The sequence below is a fragment of the Microtus oregoni genome, unplaced genomic scaffold, assembly GCF_018167655.1.
Source record: "Microtus oregoni isolate MIOR12 unplaced genomic scaffold, Mior012 000043F_ref0000047, whole genome shotgun sequence".
NCBI lineage: Eukaryota > Metazoa > Chordata > Mammalia > Rodentia > Cricetidae > Microtus > Microtus oregoni.
In genome coordinates, this window is record NW_024543210.1 from 8421404 (window position 1) to 8439733 (window position 18330).

Below are 18330 nucleotides of genomic sequence, written 5' to 3' on the forward strand. Positions count from 1 at the left end.
ATGAATAGGGCCTAGCAAATGTTTGAGGCTATCTTTGATGGGTTGTTGAAGGCAGGTTCAATGTGTAGAATTCTGAGCCCCAGATTGGACTTAGAGCCCCTTGGCAGGGGCCTGGCATCCATATCTTTGCAAGTGATTGTTTTTTTTTTTTTTTTTGAGATACAGGGAGATAGGGGGTCTTTAGAAGTCCAGCGCAGAGGCATGAGGCCATATAGTGGGAACAGTGGCAGCAGGCTGGAGTCTGAATGGCTCATGGTGGGCTGGAAAAAGGGGGCTCATAGAGTCCCAGACAAGGGGACCAGAAGAATGGAGAATGGCCACCCTTTTGAGGACAGTGCCCAGCTTTCTTGGAGACAAGGAAGAGAAAGGCTTATCATGATTCAGGCTTCTGAGAAACTGACAGGCCCCAGGAAACAGGATCTAGGAATGGAGCCAAAAAAAAAAAAAAGAAGAGAAAAGAAAGTAAGGTAGCCTTGAAAGCCTTTATATAGAACATAATCATATACAGAAAAGGAAGTATGTTGGCATGGCTCAACGAATCTTAAAGAACAAACAGATCCATGTAAGCACCCCCAGACAAAACCTAGGGTGACACCAGCCTGCCTTATGCCCCACCCCTTTGTTCTGTCCATCACTTACCCTGGAAGACAGCCCTAACCTTAGAGCTCTTTGCTCCAGCCCTCCACACAAGATTTACAGATTCCTCCACAATGCTGCGGGGGGTGGGGAGGGTCACAGCCTGCCCATTCTTTTTAAAGACTGTATTAAGTTATTCTCTGGCAATCTCATACATGCAAATCATGAATCTTCATCATATCCCCTCCTCCCAAACCACCCCAGCATGTCTCCACCCCACCTTCTTGCCCTTTCCCTATTTAAAAGTTGTTATCCACTGAATAGTTAGTGCTGCCCACACAGGGCTAGGTGTGGGGCCACCCACTGCCTACAAGAAGCTGCACCCCAAAGATGAAATGACTCCTCATCCCCCGTCAGCCTTCAACTGCCAACAGCTAGGGGTGCGGCCTCGCGAGCCCCTTTCTACCAAGCTGTAATGCTAACTGGCCTGGTTTTGTAGCTACAGCTACTGTGAGCTCATGAGTTTACCCGCTGTCTCACGTCAAAGCAGCCTTCCCATCTCTGGCCCTTACATCCTGTCTACTCCATCTTCTGGAATGGTCCTTGATCCTTGTGGGGGGTGTGTAGGCAGGTCTAGGTACCTAGGAGAATTGGGGTGTCGTTTGCACTCTGCCTCAAGCAGCATTCAGACTTCCTGGCCCTCCTGGCTGTACTGCAGGACCTCGTGGACGGCTGTCAGCAGAGCGTCCGGGAGCACTGCACCTTCAGCCACCGGCTGTTGGAGCTGCAGCAGTGGGTCACCATGGTCACACAGACACTGGAGTCACACCAGGGGGACGTGCGTCCATGGGATGCTGAGTCCCAAGAGGCTGGACTTGAGGTAAGGTGCTGGTTCATCCTTTCACCTGCAATCCCCTAAAGCCTTCTGGATGCCCTTCATACTGGGATGCACAGACTCCCCCAAACTAGTACCTCACATGCATGTGGATCCATCCATGTGTCTCACAGAGGCTGCTGGCTGAAATTCCAGAGAAAGAGGTCCAGCTGTCCCTGCTCCAAGCCCTGGGCCAGCTTGTGATGAAGAAGTCCTCCCCAGATGGGGCGGCCGTGGTCCAGGAGGATCTGAGGAAGCTGATGGAGTCCTGGCAGGCCCTGCGGCTATTGGAGGAGAATCTGCTGAGGTAAGGGCCTTCCTTGCTCCCCACTTTGTCTCAGACAATGACGCCTCATCACCTAGGGTCCCGAGAGCATATGACTGGGGGATGTGTGCCAGGCATGGTGCTGGGAACCTGGGGATATCCACATCTTTTGTCCAGTTAGTAGTTCTGGTAGGGTTCTGAGGACTGGAGAGCATCCCTCATTAGGGAGTTAGCCTCCAGTCTGTTCTTGCCTGAGCTTACTTCTTTATCTGCATCCATAGGTATATGTACCTAGCTCATATGGTAAGATGAATTTAAAGTAAGAAATAGCACAAACATGTCTGGGAATCTTCTGACTGTCCCCAAAAGTGTCTGCTAAGTTCTTAAGAGTAGTAGTGAATCCCCGAAGTTTCCTTGGTGCCCCGGGTACTATTGCTTCTCCTGGGACCTGATAGATTCTAATCAGACAGCTGCCTTGAGTAAGTGCGTTTGCCTTTCCAGTCTCCTCAGAAACGAGCAGCTGCAGAGAACAGAGGTGGACACGGGGAAGAAACCAATCTTCACCAACAATATTCCAAAGGCTGGCTTTCTCATCAACCCCCAGGACCCCATTCCCAGGCAGCGGCAGCGGCATCGGGTGAGTCTATCTCACAGGCTTTGGGAGATGTCAGTTGAGGAGGTCGGGGCCTCTAGCACAGCTCAACTCACAGGATGTATCTACTTTCTTGTTACTTGCCCCTGATGTGACCTCAGAAGCAACCAATTGCTAGAGAACTGAGGGTCTTGGGGGGTCTAAGATTTCAGAGGTCCTACAGGATCACTCCAGAAGGTCAGGAACACACCTGGACAAGACTGACCCTCGCTTATCTGATCCCCTGCAGTAGCCAGTGTTGGGAGAAAACTGGGTTAAAAACCTTCTGCTGACCCCAGATAGCAAACAGATTGGAGATTCAGGTCTTGATCCAGGAGCCTGATTCTGCATGGCTAACAAGCTACAGCGTATGGTCTGTGCTGTTGAGATATGGACCACAACTTGAGAAACAAAGGAGCGGGGTCCATGCACTTAAGCAGACTTTTTTATTTTTTTAAAAAGATTTATTTATTTATTTATTTAGTATGTATACAGTGTTCTGCCTGCATGTATGCCTGCAGGCCAGAAGAGGGCACCAGATCTCATTACAGATGGTTGTGAGCCACCATGTGGTTGCTGGGAATTGAACTCAGGACCTCTGGAAGAACAGACAGTGCTCTTAACCACTGAGCCATCTCTCCAGCCTTAAGCAGGATTTTAAAAGGTGTGGCATGTGCTGGCATCTAGGCTAGATGCTATACCCAGTTCTGGGGTGAAGAAGCCCTTCTAAGAATGTTGAAATATCAGCTGAACCCTCAAGACTGAACGGGAGAGGGAGGGAGAGGCATTGTCTTAAATACTTTTCTATTGCCATGACAAAACACTATGATCAAGCAAACATTTACCACTTACAGTTCCAGAGGGTTAGAGTTCAGGACCATCATGGCAGGGAGCATGGCCACAGCAAGCAGGCATGATGCTGGAGCAATAGCTGAGAGCTAACATCTTCATCCATAGGACAAGGTAGAAAGAGCTCACAGGGCATGGCCTGGTTCTTTTGAAACCTCAAAGCGCCCCCTCCAGTGATACACTTTCTCCAACTACGGCATACTACCAATTCTTCCCAAACAGTCTACCAACTGGGAGCCAAGCATTCAAATATATGAGGCTCTAGGGACCATTACCATTCAAACCACAGCAGGCACTTTCTCAGGAGAGGGGGTAATATATACAGAGACCCAGAGGGAGGGTGAGTTCAAGATGCTGAGATACAGCTGCAGCCTGCACCAGCGGGGAGGAGGGGAGAAGGAAGGAGGCAGCTCAACCTGCAGGAGCCTGTAGAACTGGAGCCCAGGGCCCTCCGGCCACATCAGGGAAGAGTGAGGCACCACCGAGGGGTAGGGAAAGGACTTGGCTAGACTGGCTTTCATTTCGCTCTGTCCACATGTCCATAAGAATGGAGGAAAGATGACCACTTCCAGGATGGGTAGGCATCCTGGTCAAGGATGATGACCACGGGTAGGAGTCAAGGGTGATGACCACTGGATAGGTGCCAAGGGCAATGACCACTGGGTAGGCGCCAAGGGCGATGACCACTGGGTAGGCGCCAAGGGTGATGACCACTGGGTAGGTGTCCTGGTCAAGGATGATGACCACTGGGTAGGTGTCCTGTCCAAGGATGATGACCACTGGGTAGGTGTCCTGGTCAAGGGTGATGACCACTGGGTAGGTGTCCTGGTCAAGGATGACGCCCACTGGGTAGGTGTCCTGGTCAAGAATGACGCCCACTGGGTAGGTGTCCTGGTCAAGGATGACGACCACTGGGTAGGTGTCCTGGTCAGGGATGACGACCACTGGGTAGGTGTCCTGGTCAGGGATGACGACCACTGGGTAGGTGTCCTGGTCAGGGATGACGACCACTGGGTAGGTGTCCTGGTCAGGGATGACGACCACTGGGTAGGTGTCCTGGTCAGGGATGACGACCACTGGGTAGGTGTCCTGGTCAGGGATGACGACCACTGGGTAGGTGTCCTGGTCAGGGATGACGACCACTGGGTAGGTGTCCTGGTCAGGGATGACGACCACTGGGTAGGTGTCCTGGTCAGGGATGACGACCACTGGGTAGGTGTCCTGGTCAGGGATGACGACCACTGGGTAGGTGTCCTGGTCAGGGATGACGACCACTGGGTAGGTGTCCTGGTCAGGGATGACGACCACTAGGTAGGTGTCCTGGTCAAGGATGATGACCACTGGGTAGGTGTCCTGGTCAGGGATGATGACCACTGGGTAGGTGTCCTGGTCAGGGACGGTGACCACTGGGTAGGTGTCCTGGTCAAGGATGATGACTACTGGGTAGGTGTCCTGGTCAAGGATGGTGACCACTGGGTAGGTGTCCTGGTCAGGGATGACGACCACTGGGTAGGTGTCCTGGTCAGGGATGACGACCACTGGGTAGGTGTCCTGGTCAGGGATGACGACCACTGGGTAGGTGTCCTGGTCAGGGATGACGACCACTGGGTAGGTGTCCTGGTCAGGGATGATGACCACTGGGTAGGTGTCCTGGTCAAGGATGGTGACCACTGGGTAGGTGTCCTGGTCAAGGATGGTGACCACTGGGTAGGTGTCCTGGTCAAGGATGGTGACCACTGGTTAGGCATCCTGGTCAAGGATGACGATAGCTTCTAGAGCTCCAGAGAGGTGATGGTAAAAGATGCTCTTGCCTTCTAAATATAGATTAATAGAGACCCCTTCAGCATCCCTCTGAGCCTCTGCCATGCCATCCAGGTCCCCTGTCCTCATATTCATCCTTCTGCTTTCCCCAGGAACCATGGCCAGCAGGCCTTTCTCACATCTAATTACATGCTTGCCTGCAGGCAAACCTACCAGAAGAACATGACGTTCATGAAGATTATTCCCAGCTCCTGAGGGACTTCGAACAGTGGCTGCAGGTTGAAAACTCCAAGCTAGCTGGAATCGTCACTATGAGAACAGCCACAGCCAAGGACTTGAGGACCAGAGAGATGAAGCTGCAGGTCTGTTCCAAGGAATGATCCTAATGGGGTCCATGCCACCAGAAGTTCCTCAAATAAAGGAGTTCATACTTAATAGCTGTTTGTAAGCCAATTTGAGTCTAAGTAATAATTTTATATTTTTTTTGTTCAAATAGTTTAGAACTAATTTTTCATTGTATCTGTTTATCCATGCATGCATTAATGCATCCATGCACCATGCATTCATCTATCAATCATACATTTATGCATGTACCCATCCATTCACTTTATATTTCTCTATTTGAAAAATATCACCACGGATTGCTTGCTTTGGTATTGGTTAGCTGTCACTGTAACAAAACACCATGACAGCGAGTTGCATAAAACAACAGCTATTGTTTAACTCATGATTTTGACACTTGGTGATTTGAGCTCAGCTTGGTTTCTGCCAGTTCTTGGGCCCAAGACACATCTGTTGGACAACTTTATCTTTTGATGGATGTGGAATATCTAGGTAACCCTTGTGGGGGTCTGGAAGTTGGTGGAGACAAACAGGACATGGACCATGCATGTCTCATTCTCATATGGGACAGCCCAGACTGCTTCATGTATGTGGCTGCAGTGGGAATGGGAAAGGCCCTTAGATGCCTAAATTAGGGGCTTGCGTGCTAGGGTCACATGGATTCTTCTGTGTTATGCTGTACAAATAAAGTCAACAGGCCATCTCAGGATCAAGGGAAGAGAAAAGAGACTCCACCCCTTGATGTAAAGTCAAAGTATGGTGGACAGGGAAAGGGAATCCCACGCTTGTATTCAGTCCACCACTGCTCTCCCCTTCCTGCCATCCTGTTAGACATCTTGTTGCCATCCTGCTAGTCTTGGTCTGCATCTACTGCTATCATGAAATACTCCAGACTGAGTAATTTATAACAAATGAGAATTTCACCACTCCAAAGGCTAGAAAGTCCAAGTACCAGAACCTGGCAAGGTCTCCTTGTTGAGTCAGCATATGGCCAAAAGATGGAGGAGGCACAAAGAGGCAAAGGCCTTTTCATGGCAACAGTAGTCCAGCCCCTAAGGGTCGTTAACCCCACCCTCAGGGCCAGGTCATCTCTCAGTGATCCCATCTCCCATTACTGTCAGCTTGGGTTTGGGAAGGGATGACCGTTCAACCCATGGCAGTCACCAGACCCTTCTGGAGTCCCCTTCCTGGATGCTTCTGTCCCCTCTGCACTTACTGATCACCTGTTTATGGTAGCAGCTTCCTCCCTGCTCTCTTTTCTGGTGGACTGTCACCAGGTCATGGCTCCTTCTGCAGGCAGTCATGATCCAACAGAACCCCTAATCTGACCTTAACCCCCACCCCCAAGAAAGTTTTAGTATGGGTTCAAACCTAAGCCATTGTCCAAGACTCCCTAATCAAGCCCACACTGTGTCTCTTCTCCTTTATTTATGTGAAATCTCAAGGATATTTTAGGGTCCAAATTTCTTCCTATGTATCCTGCATCATTGGCAATCATTTGAACTGCATTTGTGGTGTGGACTCTTTATAAAAAATATCTGACAAGATGTCTTAAAATATCACTTTTGCCTTAATGACTTTTTCCCATATGTTAATGGAATCTACATTTTTTTTCTTCCCACTGTATATTTTTGTCTCTTTGTTTCTTTTGTGTATTTTTCACCCTTGACTCAGAGTATTGAATTTGGAATATTTTTTTTTCTGACTCAGCTTCCACTTGACTAATTGTCTTTCTGGCTGTGTCTCATTTGCTGTTATATATGTCTATGAAGGTCTTAACATTGGTTGTCATAGCGATCAGTTTTCGAGCTTGTATTTGGGTCCCTTTGATCTGGTTGGTTACATTCTCTGGCTTTCATCACATCTTTGATGAAATGTTTAAGCTTGTCTTTTAATTCTTTGAACTGTAACCCATCATAATTACACTGTCTAATAGTTCTGATATCTCCGGCTGTTTAGGAATATTTCTGCCACATATTTCTGCTTCTCATTCTTGGTGCCATGTATTATTGTGTGGTTACTTTTTGTCCTGAACAAAATACACATAAAAACTAATTTGAGACTTAGGATAATCTCTTCCTCCAGAGGGAATTTTGTTTGATATTTCCCAGAAGCAGGGGGCCTTAAGATTCTGGGGCTACTGAGTCCAAGTTCAAGTCTTGTAGTTCCCTGGCCCACTGAGATGATCTGGATGATATGTGTCCTCAAGGTTCAGATTCACTATGGTTCCCTTTACTCTGAGCGTAAGCCTGCAGGCATCCCGTCTACAAAGGGAATCACTTATAACTCCCTTCCTCTGCAGAGCCCAGGCTTTCGCTTTCACCACCTTACCCTTGGGAGGCTGTGAAAACACAGATTGTTTTCAAAGCTGGTATTATTCCCTCTAGGTTGGTAAAAGTCCTAAGAGCAAAAGGAGATCTGAACAAAGTCCTCGCTTTTCTGGGTTCTCATCCATCCCCAGAGCTTCTGTGATTTTGTTTACAGTGCTGGGGATCAAACCCAGGGCCTCAGACATACGAGTCACATGTTCTGCCCTGAGCTGCACTTCCACCGCCTTGGCTGCATTTTTGTCCTGACTCGCCTCTCCTATTTGTTATCCCATTGAAGGCTTTAAACGCTGCAATGTGGTCTCAGTGTGTAGCTCATCCCGCTGATGGGGCTACATATCACAGCAAGTCTTGCCACCCACCTCCCCGCTCAGATCTGTTGCCTGCCCTTCACTCCAATCATATCAAACTTGACCTCTCGTCCAGCCTGCAGCGTGGTAAATGCTGAGCAGCTTAGCCAGGGTCCAGGCTGGGACTGAAGCCTAGGCTCCAGCCTGTAGACCTCTCCTCCATCCCACTCCTCCTCTCAGGACTCCAGGAGAGAGCTGCAGTCTCCCCAACTCAACATCAGTGCTGCCAGTCTCAGCAATGCCAGCAGGTGGCATGTCCATGGTGATCACTTTGTGATGGTGACCACTGAGACAAACCTCTTGTGGTCCTGGAATGTCAGTGTTAAAGGTAAACACTGTGGGATGTTCTCTAACATTCCGGGTGCATAGATGAAGGCTGGAAAGGCGGCTCAGAGGTTAAGAGAACTTGCTGCTCTCACGGACGACTGGGTTCAGTTCCCAGCATCCACATGGTGGCTCACAACCGCCCATAACTCCAGTTCCAGGGGCTCTGACGCCCTCTTCAGACCTCTGCAGGCACCAGGCACACTCTTGATGCAATACATATGTGCAGGGAAAACTTGCGTACACATAAAATAGACATTCCTAAGACCAATTTTTAAAAAGAATATTTATCTTATGTGTGTGAGTGTTTGCTTGCATGTATGTCTGTGCATCCCATGTGTGTCTGGTACCCTTGGATGAAAGAAGAGGACATCAGATCCCTCGGGACTAAAGTTAAAAGTAGTTACGAGTCAACATTTGGGTGCTAAGAATTGAACCCAGGTCCTCTTCAAAAGCAGCTGTTACTCTTAACCATTGAGCCATTTCTCCAACCCTAAAAGCATTTTTTTAAAAAAAAAAAACTTGCATGGATGAAAGTCTCATTTTTACTGGTCCTGTCCACATCTCCCAGCATGCCTCAGGTAGCACTTGATTGGCATCTCCTTCTAAGCCAGGTGGGGCTCTTAGGCCACAGGACAGCCATAGCATGATGCTACTTTTTCTCTCAGGAGCTAGAGGCGCGGATCCCAGAAGGCCAGCATCTGTTTGAGAACCTGTTCCATCGCAGGCCAGCAAGGGACCCCTCCAATGAGCTGGAAGATCTGCGCTATCGATGGATGCTATACAAATCCAAGCTCAAGGACTCTGGCCACTTGCTGGTAGGTGCTGCGGGTAAAGGGTGGGGATCCAGGAAGCTTGGGAGAGACAGAGCTAGATCTATTTAGTGCATCCTGGTGCGTCCATACACCAGGCCAGTGTGACTGCTCAGAGGAAGTGAGGGGCACACCCGCGTCTCAGGCACTCCACTTAGGTCATTCTTTGTCCATCTTACCTCCTGGTGACACTGGAGTTCTGTGAACAGTGTCCGGATCTCTTGTTCCCACCATGTTAGAGTTTTATGTACATTTCCCATTTGGTCCTAGAGCCACCTTCTGCTGGAACCTCTGCACCCCATTCTCCAGAGGGGATAACTGAGTCCTACCCCTGACCCCAATGCTAGAAACTCAGGTCACAGATCTTCCCTGCAGAGGCAACATTCTGTTAAATCTCTGGGATGTGGTGCTGCTGTAGGGATGTGTGGGTTAGATGCTGGGGATGCATGGGGTGGATGCTGGGATGCATGGGGTAGATGCTGGGATGCATGGGGTGGATGCTGGGATGCGTGGGTGGATGCTGGAATACATGGGTTGGATGCCAGCAGTCCTGAGAGTTAGTCCTCTCTTCCTCTGACCTTGGCCTAGCATTTTTTTTTTCTCCTGGACTTCCTGTCTCCTACACAAACCATGGGTAATGATAGCTTTTGTTAAATATTATGGTCTCCTGACACGCCCATACAGGAGAAGGGGTATCCTTCACCCTGGACTGATGATGTCGGCAAGACAAAGAAGTTAAGCTTCCTAGGCCCAGGAAGGAATAGGCAAAATGCCCACCTTAAGCCTCCCTTTCAGGCCTCAGAGCCCAGAAGCCATAGCCTCGGGCACTCCAGGCTTTTCCAGCCCCACAACTGCCAGTTTGGCCACTAGGTGGCAGCCCAGCCCAAGCCAGCTGGGCCACATCCCCAGCCCTGGCCAAGGCCATCCAGATGGTGCCACCTGGACCTGAAGTGTGTTAAAAAGCTCATTAAACAGAATCCCCTGCTGGCGCAGGTTGTCCAGATGACCAGAAATTTTAACGAAATACTCCCCTGACAATATGGATATTCTCCTACGGGTTCTGCTGGGGTTGAAGTTTTATGCGCCTTGCTGATTTTTTACCCATTTCTTTCCATTCCCTAAAATAACAGACGCAGAGTTCTCCAGAGGAGCTGATTGCATTCCAAAAGGTATGTGTCTGCCGTCTGCTCATACAACTAAAAGACCTGTGATTCTGGGGCAGGGTGTCTGCATTTTCTAGAATGTTCCATGACATCTGAAGGGCATGGATATAGAGAACCAAGTTTGGGTTGTAATGGGTTGGGCCCTGAGGTATGTGTTCTCAGGAAGCCCCAGCCTCAGGAAAGGATTGAAAAGAGTGTGTGGATTAGCCTTCACACACACACACACACACACACACACACACACACACGCACACGCACAATGGAGGAAGGACCTTAGATTTGTTGGGCCCTGAGGTATGTGTTCTCAGGAAGCACCAGCCTCAGGAAAGGATTGAAAAGAGTGTGTGGATTAGCCTTCAGACACACACACACACACACACACACACACACACACAATAGAGGAAGGACCTTAGATTTGTCATCCAGACCCAGAACACACTGGGTACTGGATTATCGGCTAGACACTGCTTTGATTACTGTACCAGCAGGTGTAAACCAGGACTGACTCAGGAGCCTGGAATATTCTGGGAAAATTGGATTGTGTGGCGTCTTTGGTCCTAGGGGACACATTAGAAAGGAGTGTCCGAGTCCTTTGCTCTACCAGGCCTGTGATTTTTAGTCACAGCTAAAGTGAGAACAGTACCAGTTCCTGCCTCTAGGTGGCGCACCCACTGCCCGAACTCTGTGTTCCAGGACTGGTTTCTAGGGAGTCTCAGTTCCGTTTCTTATGCTTTGACCAAATATCTAACAGAAAAAACAAAACAAAACAAAAAACAAAACAAAACAAAAAAACAAAACAAAACAAAACCTTGAGAAGGGATTTGCTTTGGCTCAGGGTTTCGGAGTGTGCAGCCACAGTCGTTAGGACTCTGTGCCTGGGCAGTCTGTCTTTGTATTGGGAGCCTGTGGCAGAGGATGGCTCTCCACTTCCTGACCAACCAGGGAGGGAGAGAAAAAGTGAGAGGTTGAGGGAGGGGGCAGTGAAGATGGGGAGGAGGAGAGAGGGAAAGGGAGAGGAGAAGAGGGAGAAATTGAGGACCCAGACCTGGTATGACCCTCAGCCAGCTAGGCCCCAACTCCCATGTGGTCCACAACCTTCCCTTATTAGGAACCACCAGCTAGGGATCAAGCAGTCAAAATCATGAGACTGTGGGGATATTTCCGATTCCAGTCAGGACACTTGTGGCTAGGGCATCTCATTTTACCCCAACACTGACACCAAGTATCATTCTTAGCTCAGCTCTAAGCCTGGGGGGAAATGGCATGAGGAGCTGGCGTGTCCACCAGGCTTGTGACAGCTGATAGCATCAGCCCTCAGGTCTCGACAGCTACGTTTTAACTTTTTACAGGTTCCTGTCCCTTGCTGTCCCCAGTGCTGCCCTTGATTTCTTGTCTAACATCGACTGTAGTGACATGAGCCCCCAGCATACTCTGGCTCACGGAACCTGGAGTCACGTCAGATCCTCATTCCCCAGAGTCTAAATCCCAGGTGTGGGCTCCCTGGATCCATTCCTGGCCTCTGGCAACTTCAGGAGAATGGGTGACTCAGGGATCAAGTAGGGCTTATTATGAACCAAAGCTACACCCAGGGCCCTTTGCCAACCAGCTTTATGGCCTTGGACAAATCACCTTGCCTTAGGGTTCCCTTTCCCATGTGTGAAGTGGAAATGTCAATGTTGTCTTAATTTACTCTGTGACTTAATTTTAAAGATGGTGTGAACCAGAATACACCAAGGCAGACATGTCTCTCCCAGGATTCTCCCTAGTTCAGAAGGGTATGAACCTCAGGGACTAGGAAAGGAGGTTTGGAAAGGGCAGGTGGCCCGGACTGCCTGGCCTGGTGGCCCCTGGTGGAAGATGGAAGTCCCACTATTCAATCTGCCTGTTGTTACTTCACTTTAAGTCCCTCCATGGTTAGGAGTCTCCATCCACGCAGCCTAGGCTAGAGTTGGTCAGAGGTGGCCTACCTTTCGACACTGAGACATAACATCTCCTACAAAGTTACGAAGAGTTTTGGACCACGTCCCTAGCTACCCTGGGGTGCACGTGACATGTGGGCCATGGATTGCACACCTCTGTCAGACAGATTCTAAGTGGTGGCTGCATCCAGATCCCTGGCACGGTCATGGTCTCCTCTGACTTCTCGTTGTTCATGTATGCTGTCAGTGCCGAGTCAGTGATGACTCTGTGCCTGTTTAATGTGCTCAAAACCCATCAACCAGCCAAAGAGTGACAGTGTGCCATCTTGGAGCCTGGGCACCTGGTGGGTGCAGAGCGGCAGGAACATCTATGCAGAGCTGGGGCTTGGCCATCTCTGTGTCAGAGGGTTCTAGAGCAACCACGAGAGCTCACAACCCCAGTCGTCGCCAAATAGCCCTGTTTAACTACAGCTAGGAGATGCCAGCCATTGTACTGTTGGAAATACTAACTAGAAGGGTTGATGTGTTTATCCGTGCTATGTTTCACAGGTAGGTGTATGAAATGCTGACTTCAGTTCTGGCTTCCTTGTAAGCCAATAAACCTCAGCTTCCTATAACGAAGGAAGCTATGCATGGCGGCTTGATATTCAGAGACAATTAGGATGGCCTGTGAACCCAGATGGCTGTGCCCAGCCCTGAGCTTCTGATCCACTGGTCTAGATAGGTTGTAAATCTGTATTTCTGACACAGTCCCAGGCGTTGCTCACACTTCTAGTTCAGAGACCACACTTTGAGAACCGGTGTTTTATGCTCTGGATTCAGATCCAGGCTCAGTCACCGGTGTGTGTGACATTACTTGACCATGATCTTGCAATGGCGGAAATGAGTCCTCTAAACTAAAGGCAGGAAGTTTCCTTCCAAACAACTGGCACATAGCAGGCTCTAAACATCGTGTATGTGAGGACCTGAGCCTCAGAGGCGTGTGAACACTGTTTCTTCTTCTTTTTCCTCCTCCTCTTCCTCCTTCTTTTGGAAAGAGCAGCGACACAGAGATCTCGTGTTAGTCAGTTTTTGGTTGCTATTAGAAAATGCTTGAGAAAATCAACTTATAAAGAGGGAAGGGTTATTTGGCCCACAAGTTTTACAGAGTTTCCCATCCATGGTCAGTTGTCCCTGTTGCTTTGGGCCTTTAGTGAAGTAATATATTGTGGTGGGAACCTGAGGTGGAACAAAACTACCCACCTCATGGCCAGGAAGCCAAAGAAGAGAAAGAGAAGATCCCGGTCTGTTCCACGATCCTTTTCAAGGAAACACCCCCTAATGACCTAAGGGTCCTCCGATGGGTCCCACCTCCTTCATCATTGTTACTTATTTCATGTGTTTGAGTGTTTCACCTGCATTGTGTCTGTGCAGTACATGCATGCAGTGCCTTTAGAGGCCAGAAGAGGGCATTGGAGGCCCTGGAACTGGAGTTAGTTGTAAACTGCCCTGTGGGTGCTAGGAATCGAACCTAGGTCCTTTGCAAGAGCAGTGTTCTTAACAGCTGAGTCATCCGTCACCCCACCTCTTAAGGATTCCATTCCTCCAAATACTCTAGCATGGAGAACCGTTCTGTAACTCATGAGTCTCTATGGGACACTCAAAACCCAAATTCACAGTCCTCATGTGTTTTTAGCTTAGGTTAGGTATGTGCACATATGATAGGACTCCACACATGTGTGCACACACAGATGCACACACATGCATAAACTCACACGAGCATGCACATATACACATATGCACACATGTACTTGTGCACACAGACATGCGCACACACACGCAGAGGCCAGCCAGGTAGAACAGAAGTGCCTTCTGCAGAAGTTGAAATCACACCAACTTCAGACCCTTCTGTGTGTTATTTTCAGCCCACAGGGAAGAAAGACACCCACTGTGGAGCTGATGATGTATGTGCAGTTGATTCTCCACACTTCCTTTACTCCCCCCAGGCCTCAAGTCATCTGAGGCTCCAGCTACGTCAGCAGCTTCAGCCTGTTTGTTTGCATAAACAGAATAATTAAGATTTATTAAACTTGTACTGCCAGCGTGTTAGCCAGCTCGGTGCCAGTGGATGCTTGCCTGCAGCGCTCAGACACACAAATTGTAGCTGCCGCTTGAATGGCAGCCGGGCCGTGAGTCACCTCAAGCCCCGCTGTGGCCTGGGACGTGTGTCGCCCTCCCTGAAAACAGTCTTTGCACTGGAGCCCTGAGCTGACTGGAGCTGCTGCTCTCCAGTTTGCAGGGGCAGGCACAGTGTGCCAAGGCGCTCTTGGTGCACTCGCCCATGTGTGGTGCTACCCAGGAGTGGACTATCTGATCGTATTCCCATGGTTTTAAGATTCATAATTTATTTTACGTTTTTTCCTCGCTGGAATTTAGATTTTTGTTCCATTCTTCTTCACTCTTCTCTCTCCCTTCTTCCCTTCCCAGAGATTCCCATAGCCCAGGCTAGCCTCAAATTCACTGTGAGGATGAAACTGGATTTCTAATTCTGCCTCTACCTCCTGAGTGCCAGTGTCACAGTGGATGCTATCATACCCGCTCACCCAGTGTCACGGTGGTCACTATCATACCCGCTCACCCAGTGTCACGGTGGTCACTATCATACCCGTTCACCCAGTGCCACAGTGGATGCTATCATACCCGTTCACCCAGTGTCACGGTGGTCACTATCATACCCGTTCACCCAGTGTCACGGTGGTCACTATCATACCCGTTCACCCAGTGTCACGGTGGTCACTATCATACCCGTTCACCCAGTGTCACGGTGGTCACTATCATACCCGTTCACCCAGTGTCATGGTGGTCACTATCATACCCGTTCACCCAGTGTCACGGTGGTCACTATCATACCCGTTCACCCAGTGTCACGGTGGTCACTATCATACCCGTTCACCCAGTGTCACGGTGGTCACTATCATACCCGTTCACCCAGTGTCACGGTGGTCACTATCATACCCTTTCACCCAGTGTCACGGTGGTCACTATCATACCTGTTCACCCAGTGTCATGGTGGCCGCTACCATACCCACTTACCCGGTGCTAGGGATCCAGCCAGGATCATACATGCTAGACGCACACTCTACCTACTGAGCCACGACATTGCAGCTCCTTTGTGAAGGCTGTTCAGTTGAGTGCATTCTGGCATTGGTGGGGGTTGCTTTGTTTCTTGGTAGTAAGATAATGGCTGCCTTCCAGCAGGTGCCCGGGATGGGTGGGGTACAATGATACCAACCTCAGAAGACATCGGTCGGCTTCCCATGGTAGAGTTTAGTTATCACAGCTGAGGGTTAAAAGTTCAAAACTGGAAGTATGGTTTCCTCTGAGTATGTGTTGCTTTCTAAGTCAAGTCTTTGTGAGTTTGGGACTGTGGGCCCACCAGCCAAGGGCTTGTGTCATCCCTGGCCGAATCTATGGTTCTGTTGTGCCGTTTCCTTTCGAATCCTGGAATGGCTTAAGGAAACTGCAGAGATCCTCGTGGCTGGCAAAACCAACATCAGCTGCATGTCTTAATTTTCTCACTGTTGTGAAAAATTACAAAAGCCACTTAAGGAGGGATTTGAGGGTACAGTGGGGAACAGTGGGGACTTCCCTTGTGTGGAGTCATGGTGTCTGGTCACACTGTGTCCACAGTCTGGGAGCAGAGAGAGGTGGATGTTGAATGGTTTCTCCTTTTTCTCTCCCTCCCTCCCTCCCTCCCTCTTTCTTTCTTTCTTTCTTTCTTCTTTCTTTCTTCAAGACAGGGTTTCTTCTTTTTATTCATTCCAGATCTCAGCCCATGAGATAGTGCCACCCACAGTTAGGACAGGTCTTCCTACCTCAACTGGATCTAGAACTCCCTCATAGACATAGATGTACTCAGAGGCTTGTTTCCATAGTGACTCTTGATTGACAGCCAAGACTAACCATCGCCGCTCTCTTCCCAGTGGGCAGACTGTGCAGCTGTGGTCACACAGTTTATCCAGCATGTCTCCTTGCCCCATTCCCTCTTGAACCTCCTAGTCGCTCACCGTGTATCTTGCCTTGGTTCACAGAGTCGACAGCAGAGGCGGTGGCGGAATCCCTGCTCTCTCCTACAGAAAGCCTGCCGGGTAGCGCTGCCACTACAGCTTCTGCTCCTGCTCCTTCTGCTGCTGCTCTTCCTGCTGCCGGCCGGGGAGGAAGAGCGCAGCTGCGCCCTGGCCAACAACTTCGCCCGCTCCTTCGCTCTTATGCTTCGGTACAATGGCCCCCCGCCCACCTAGTCCTCTGGGACCTACAGGTGACATTCTGCAGTCCCTCTGAGGCTGGCTTTGGGGGGAAGCTGGACAGACCAGACACCCAGAACAGTCTCGATCTAAATGCTGCATCCGTTCCCAGAACAAACTTGCTTTTTTCTACAATGTCATTTCTGTCTATTTATACTGAATGTGTACTATGTGTGGTTAGGGAATAATGTACAGAATTTTTATATGTGTGTATGTATATGCTCAGTGTAGATAACTTCAGACTCGATGTTTCTTTGTGCCTACGGGAGTCCCCAGCAGTATGTTTCCCTAATGGGATTTGTGACACTCGTGCCTTAGCCTTCTGTCATCCCTGGCAGACAGGAGAAATCACACATTACTTTTATGATGACCAGGAATCCAGGCGTCAGTGCAGAAGTCGCCGAGCTGTGAGCGTAGCTGAGCAGAACCGGAGTCCTAGGGCTCTTGTGCATGTGACTAGGTTAAAGCCGCAGGCACAGTCAGAGCAGTGAGGCCAGACAAGGGACAGAGGGACAGGGGGACAGGGGGACAGGGGGACACCGAGAGAGGAGCAGAAGACCTGTAAAGGAAGGGCAGTGTGCCACAGAGTGATGGTGCTTAGCACTCCACCCCCACGCAGCAGCCACTGATAGCACAGACCGCGAGGAATGCCGTGACCATGACTGTGACCCTGTGTCTTCAGGAAGTGGCTGGGGTTTTGTTTGTGTGTTTTCTCCAGGAGAAAGAAAAAGGAAGACGAACTTGGCATTTTATTCTGATGCACAAGGGTGAAGTACGTTGCCAGTGGCCTGTGCCAGTCCCAGGAGGCCTGTGCCATTTTGTTGTTGGGTTTTCTACCGGCTAGGGTAACGAACTGAGGTCAGAGTGGAAACACGGGCCCACACGAGGCAGAGAAGACTCAGGCCATCTGAAGGGGTCTCTCTTCCCTTCCGAGAAGGAACTGTGTGGACTGGTGGGTCTACAGGGCTGGGCAAGTCCTACCTTCTTCCCCCGTGGGCCTAGGGCTCACCACCAAGAACCAGGCAGGAGCAGGCAAAGTGGGCTCCAGGCACGCGTGGGAGGCATCTGGTGTGACTCCAGGCTATGCCTGAGGCTGGAAACATAACCAGGGAATGCTGGAATGATTCCTAAGAGGGTTAAAACTGGATCAGGTTTGACCTAAACTGACATTTTTTTTCTTAGAATTTTTAGAAAATTCTTAATGCCCTTCTTTTAACAGATGGAATTTGTCTGTAAGGTGTGGATACCCTCAGGCTTAGCCATCAGAGGCACAACCAGTGTTAAAGACCTGGAGAGGCACTTTAAACACGACAAATACTGAGGCCCTAAGAGGGTCCTGACTCAAAGGTCACCACCCTTCATACACACACACACACATACACACACACACACACACACACACACACACACACACACAGTCCCTCCCAAGCTGGCATCAGGCTACACCATGTACAGCTTCCATCTTAGCACAGAACCTAGGAAAGGCTGGGCACTGACTAGGAGGAATACAACACCTTAGGGCTTGTTGCTTGGTCTGTAACCTCAGCCAAAAGGCCTCCCCTGGACCCAGCCACTTTGCTGGGAAATCAACGATTGGTGAACCCCGACCTCAGACCCAGGTAGCCGAATCCTGATGCTCACTAAGGCCATTGGTCCACTTAGTCAGAACTGTGGCAAAGGACATTAACGCTTCCTTTTCTACTTCCCCATTTCACAGGTGAGAAACCTGAGGCCCAGAGAAGGGAAGTCACTTACCCATAGCCACACAGCAAGAACCTATAAAGCCGTAAGTGGGTTGGTTACCACAGTCTTCAAGTGATAGCACAACCTCCCCATATTTTCCTTCCCAAGAAA

At 49.7% G+C, this 18330-nt stretch overlaps 1 protein-coding gene across 1 annotated transcript in view; it reads left to right on the forward strand.

Annotated features, from left to right (window-relative positions):
* The window catches only part of Syne3 (spectrin repeat containing nuclear envelope family member 3), an 80391-nt gene extending 63454 nt beyond the window's left edge, over positions 1-16937 (forward strand). The window contains exons 12-18 of the mRNA XM_041633270.1: positions 1295-1456; positions 1585-1757; positions 2217-2352; positions 5160-5318; positions 8968-9117; positions 10242-10280; positions 16264-16937. Coding sequence (XP_041489204.1) covers positions 1295-1456; positions 1585-1757; positions 2217-2352; positions 5160-5318; positions 8968-9117; positions 10242-10280; positions 16264-16473 — 1029 coding nt within the window. The 3' untranslated portion in view covers positions 16474-16937. The remainder of the gene's footprint in view (positions 1-1294; positions 1457-1584; positions 1758-2216; positions 2353-5159; positions 5319-8967; positions 9118-10241; positions 10281-16263) is intronic.
* Positions 16938-18330: the final 1393 nt, after the last annotated feature.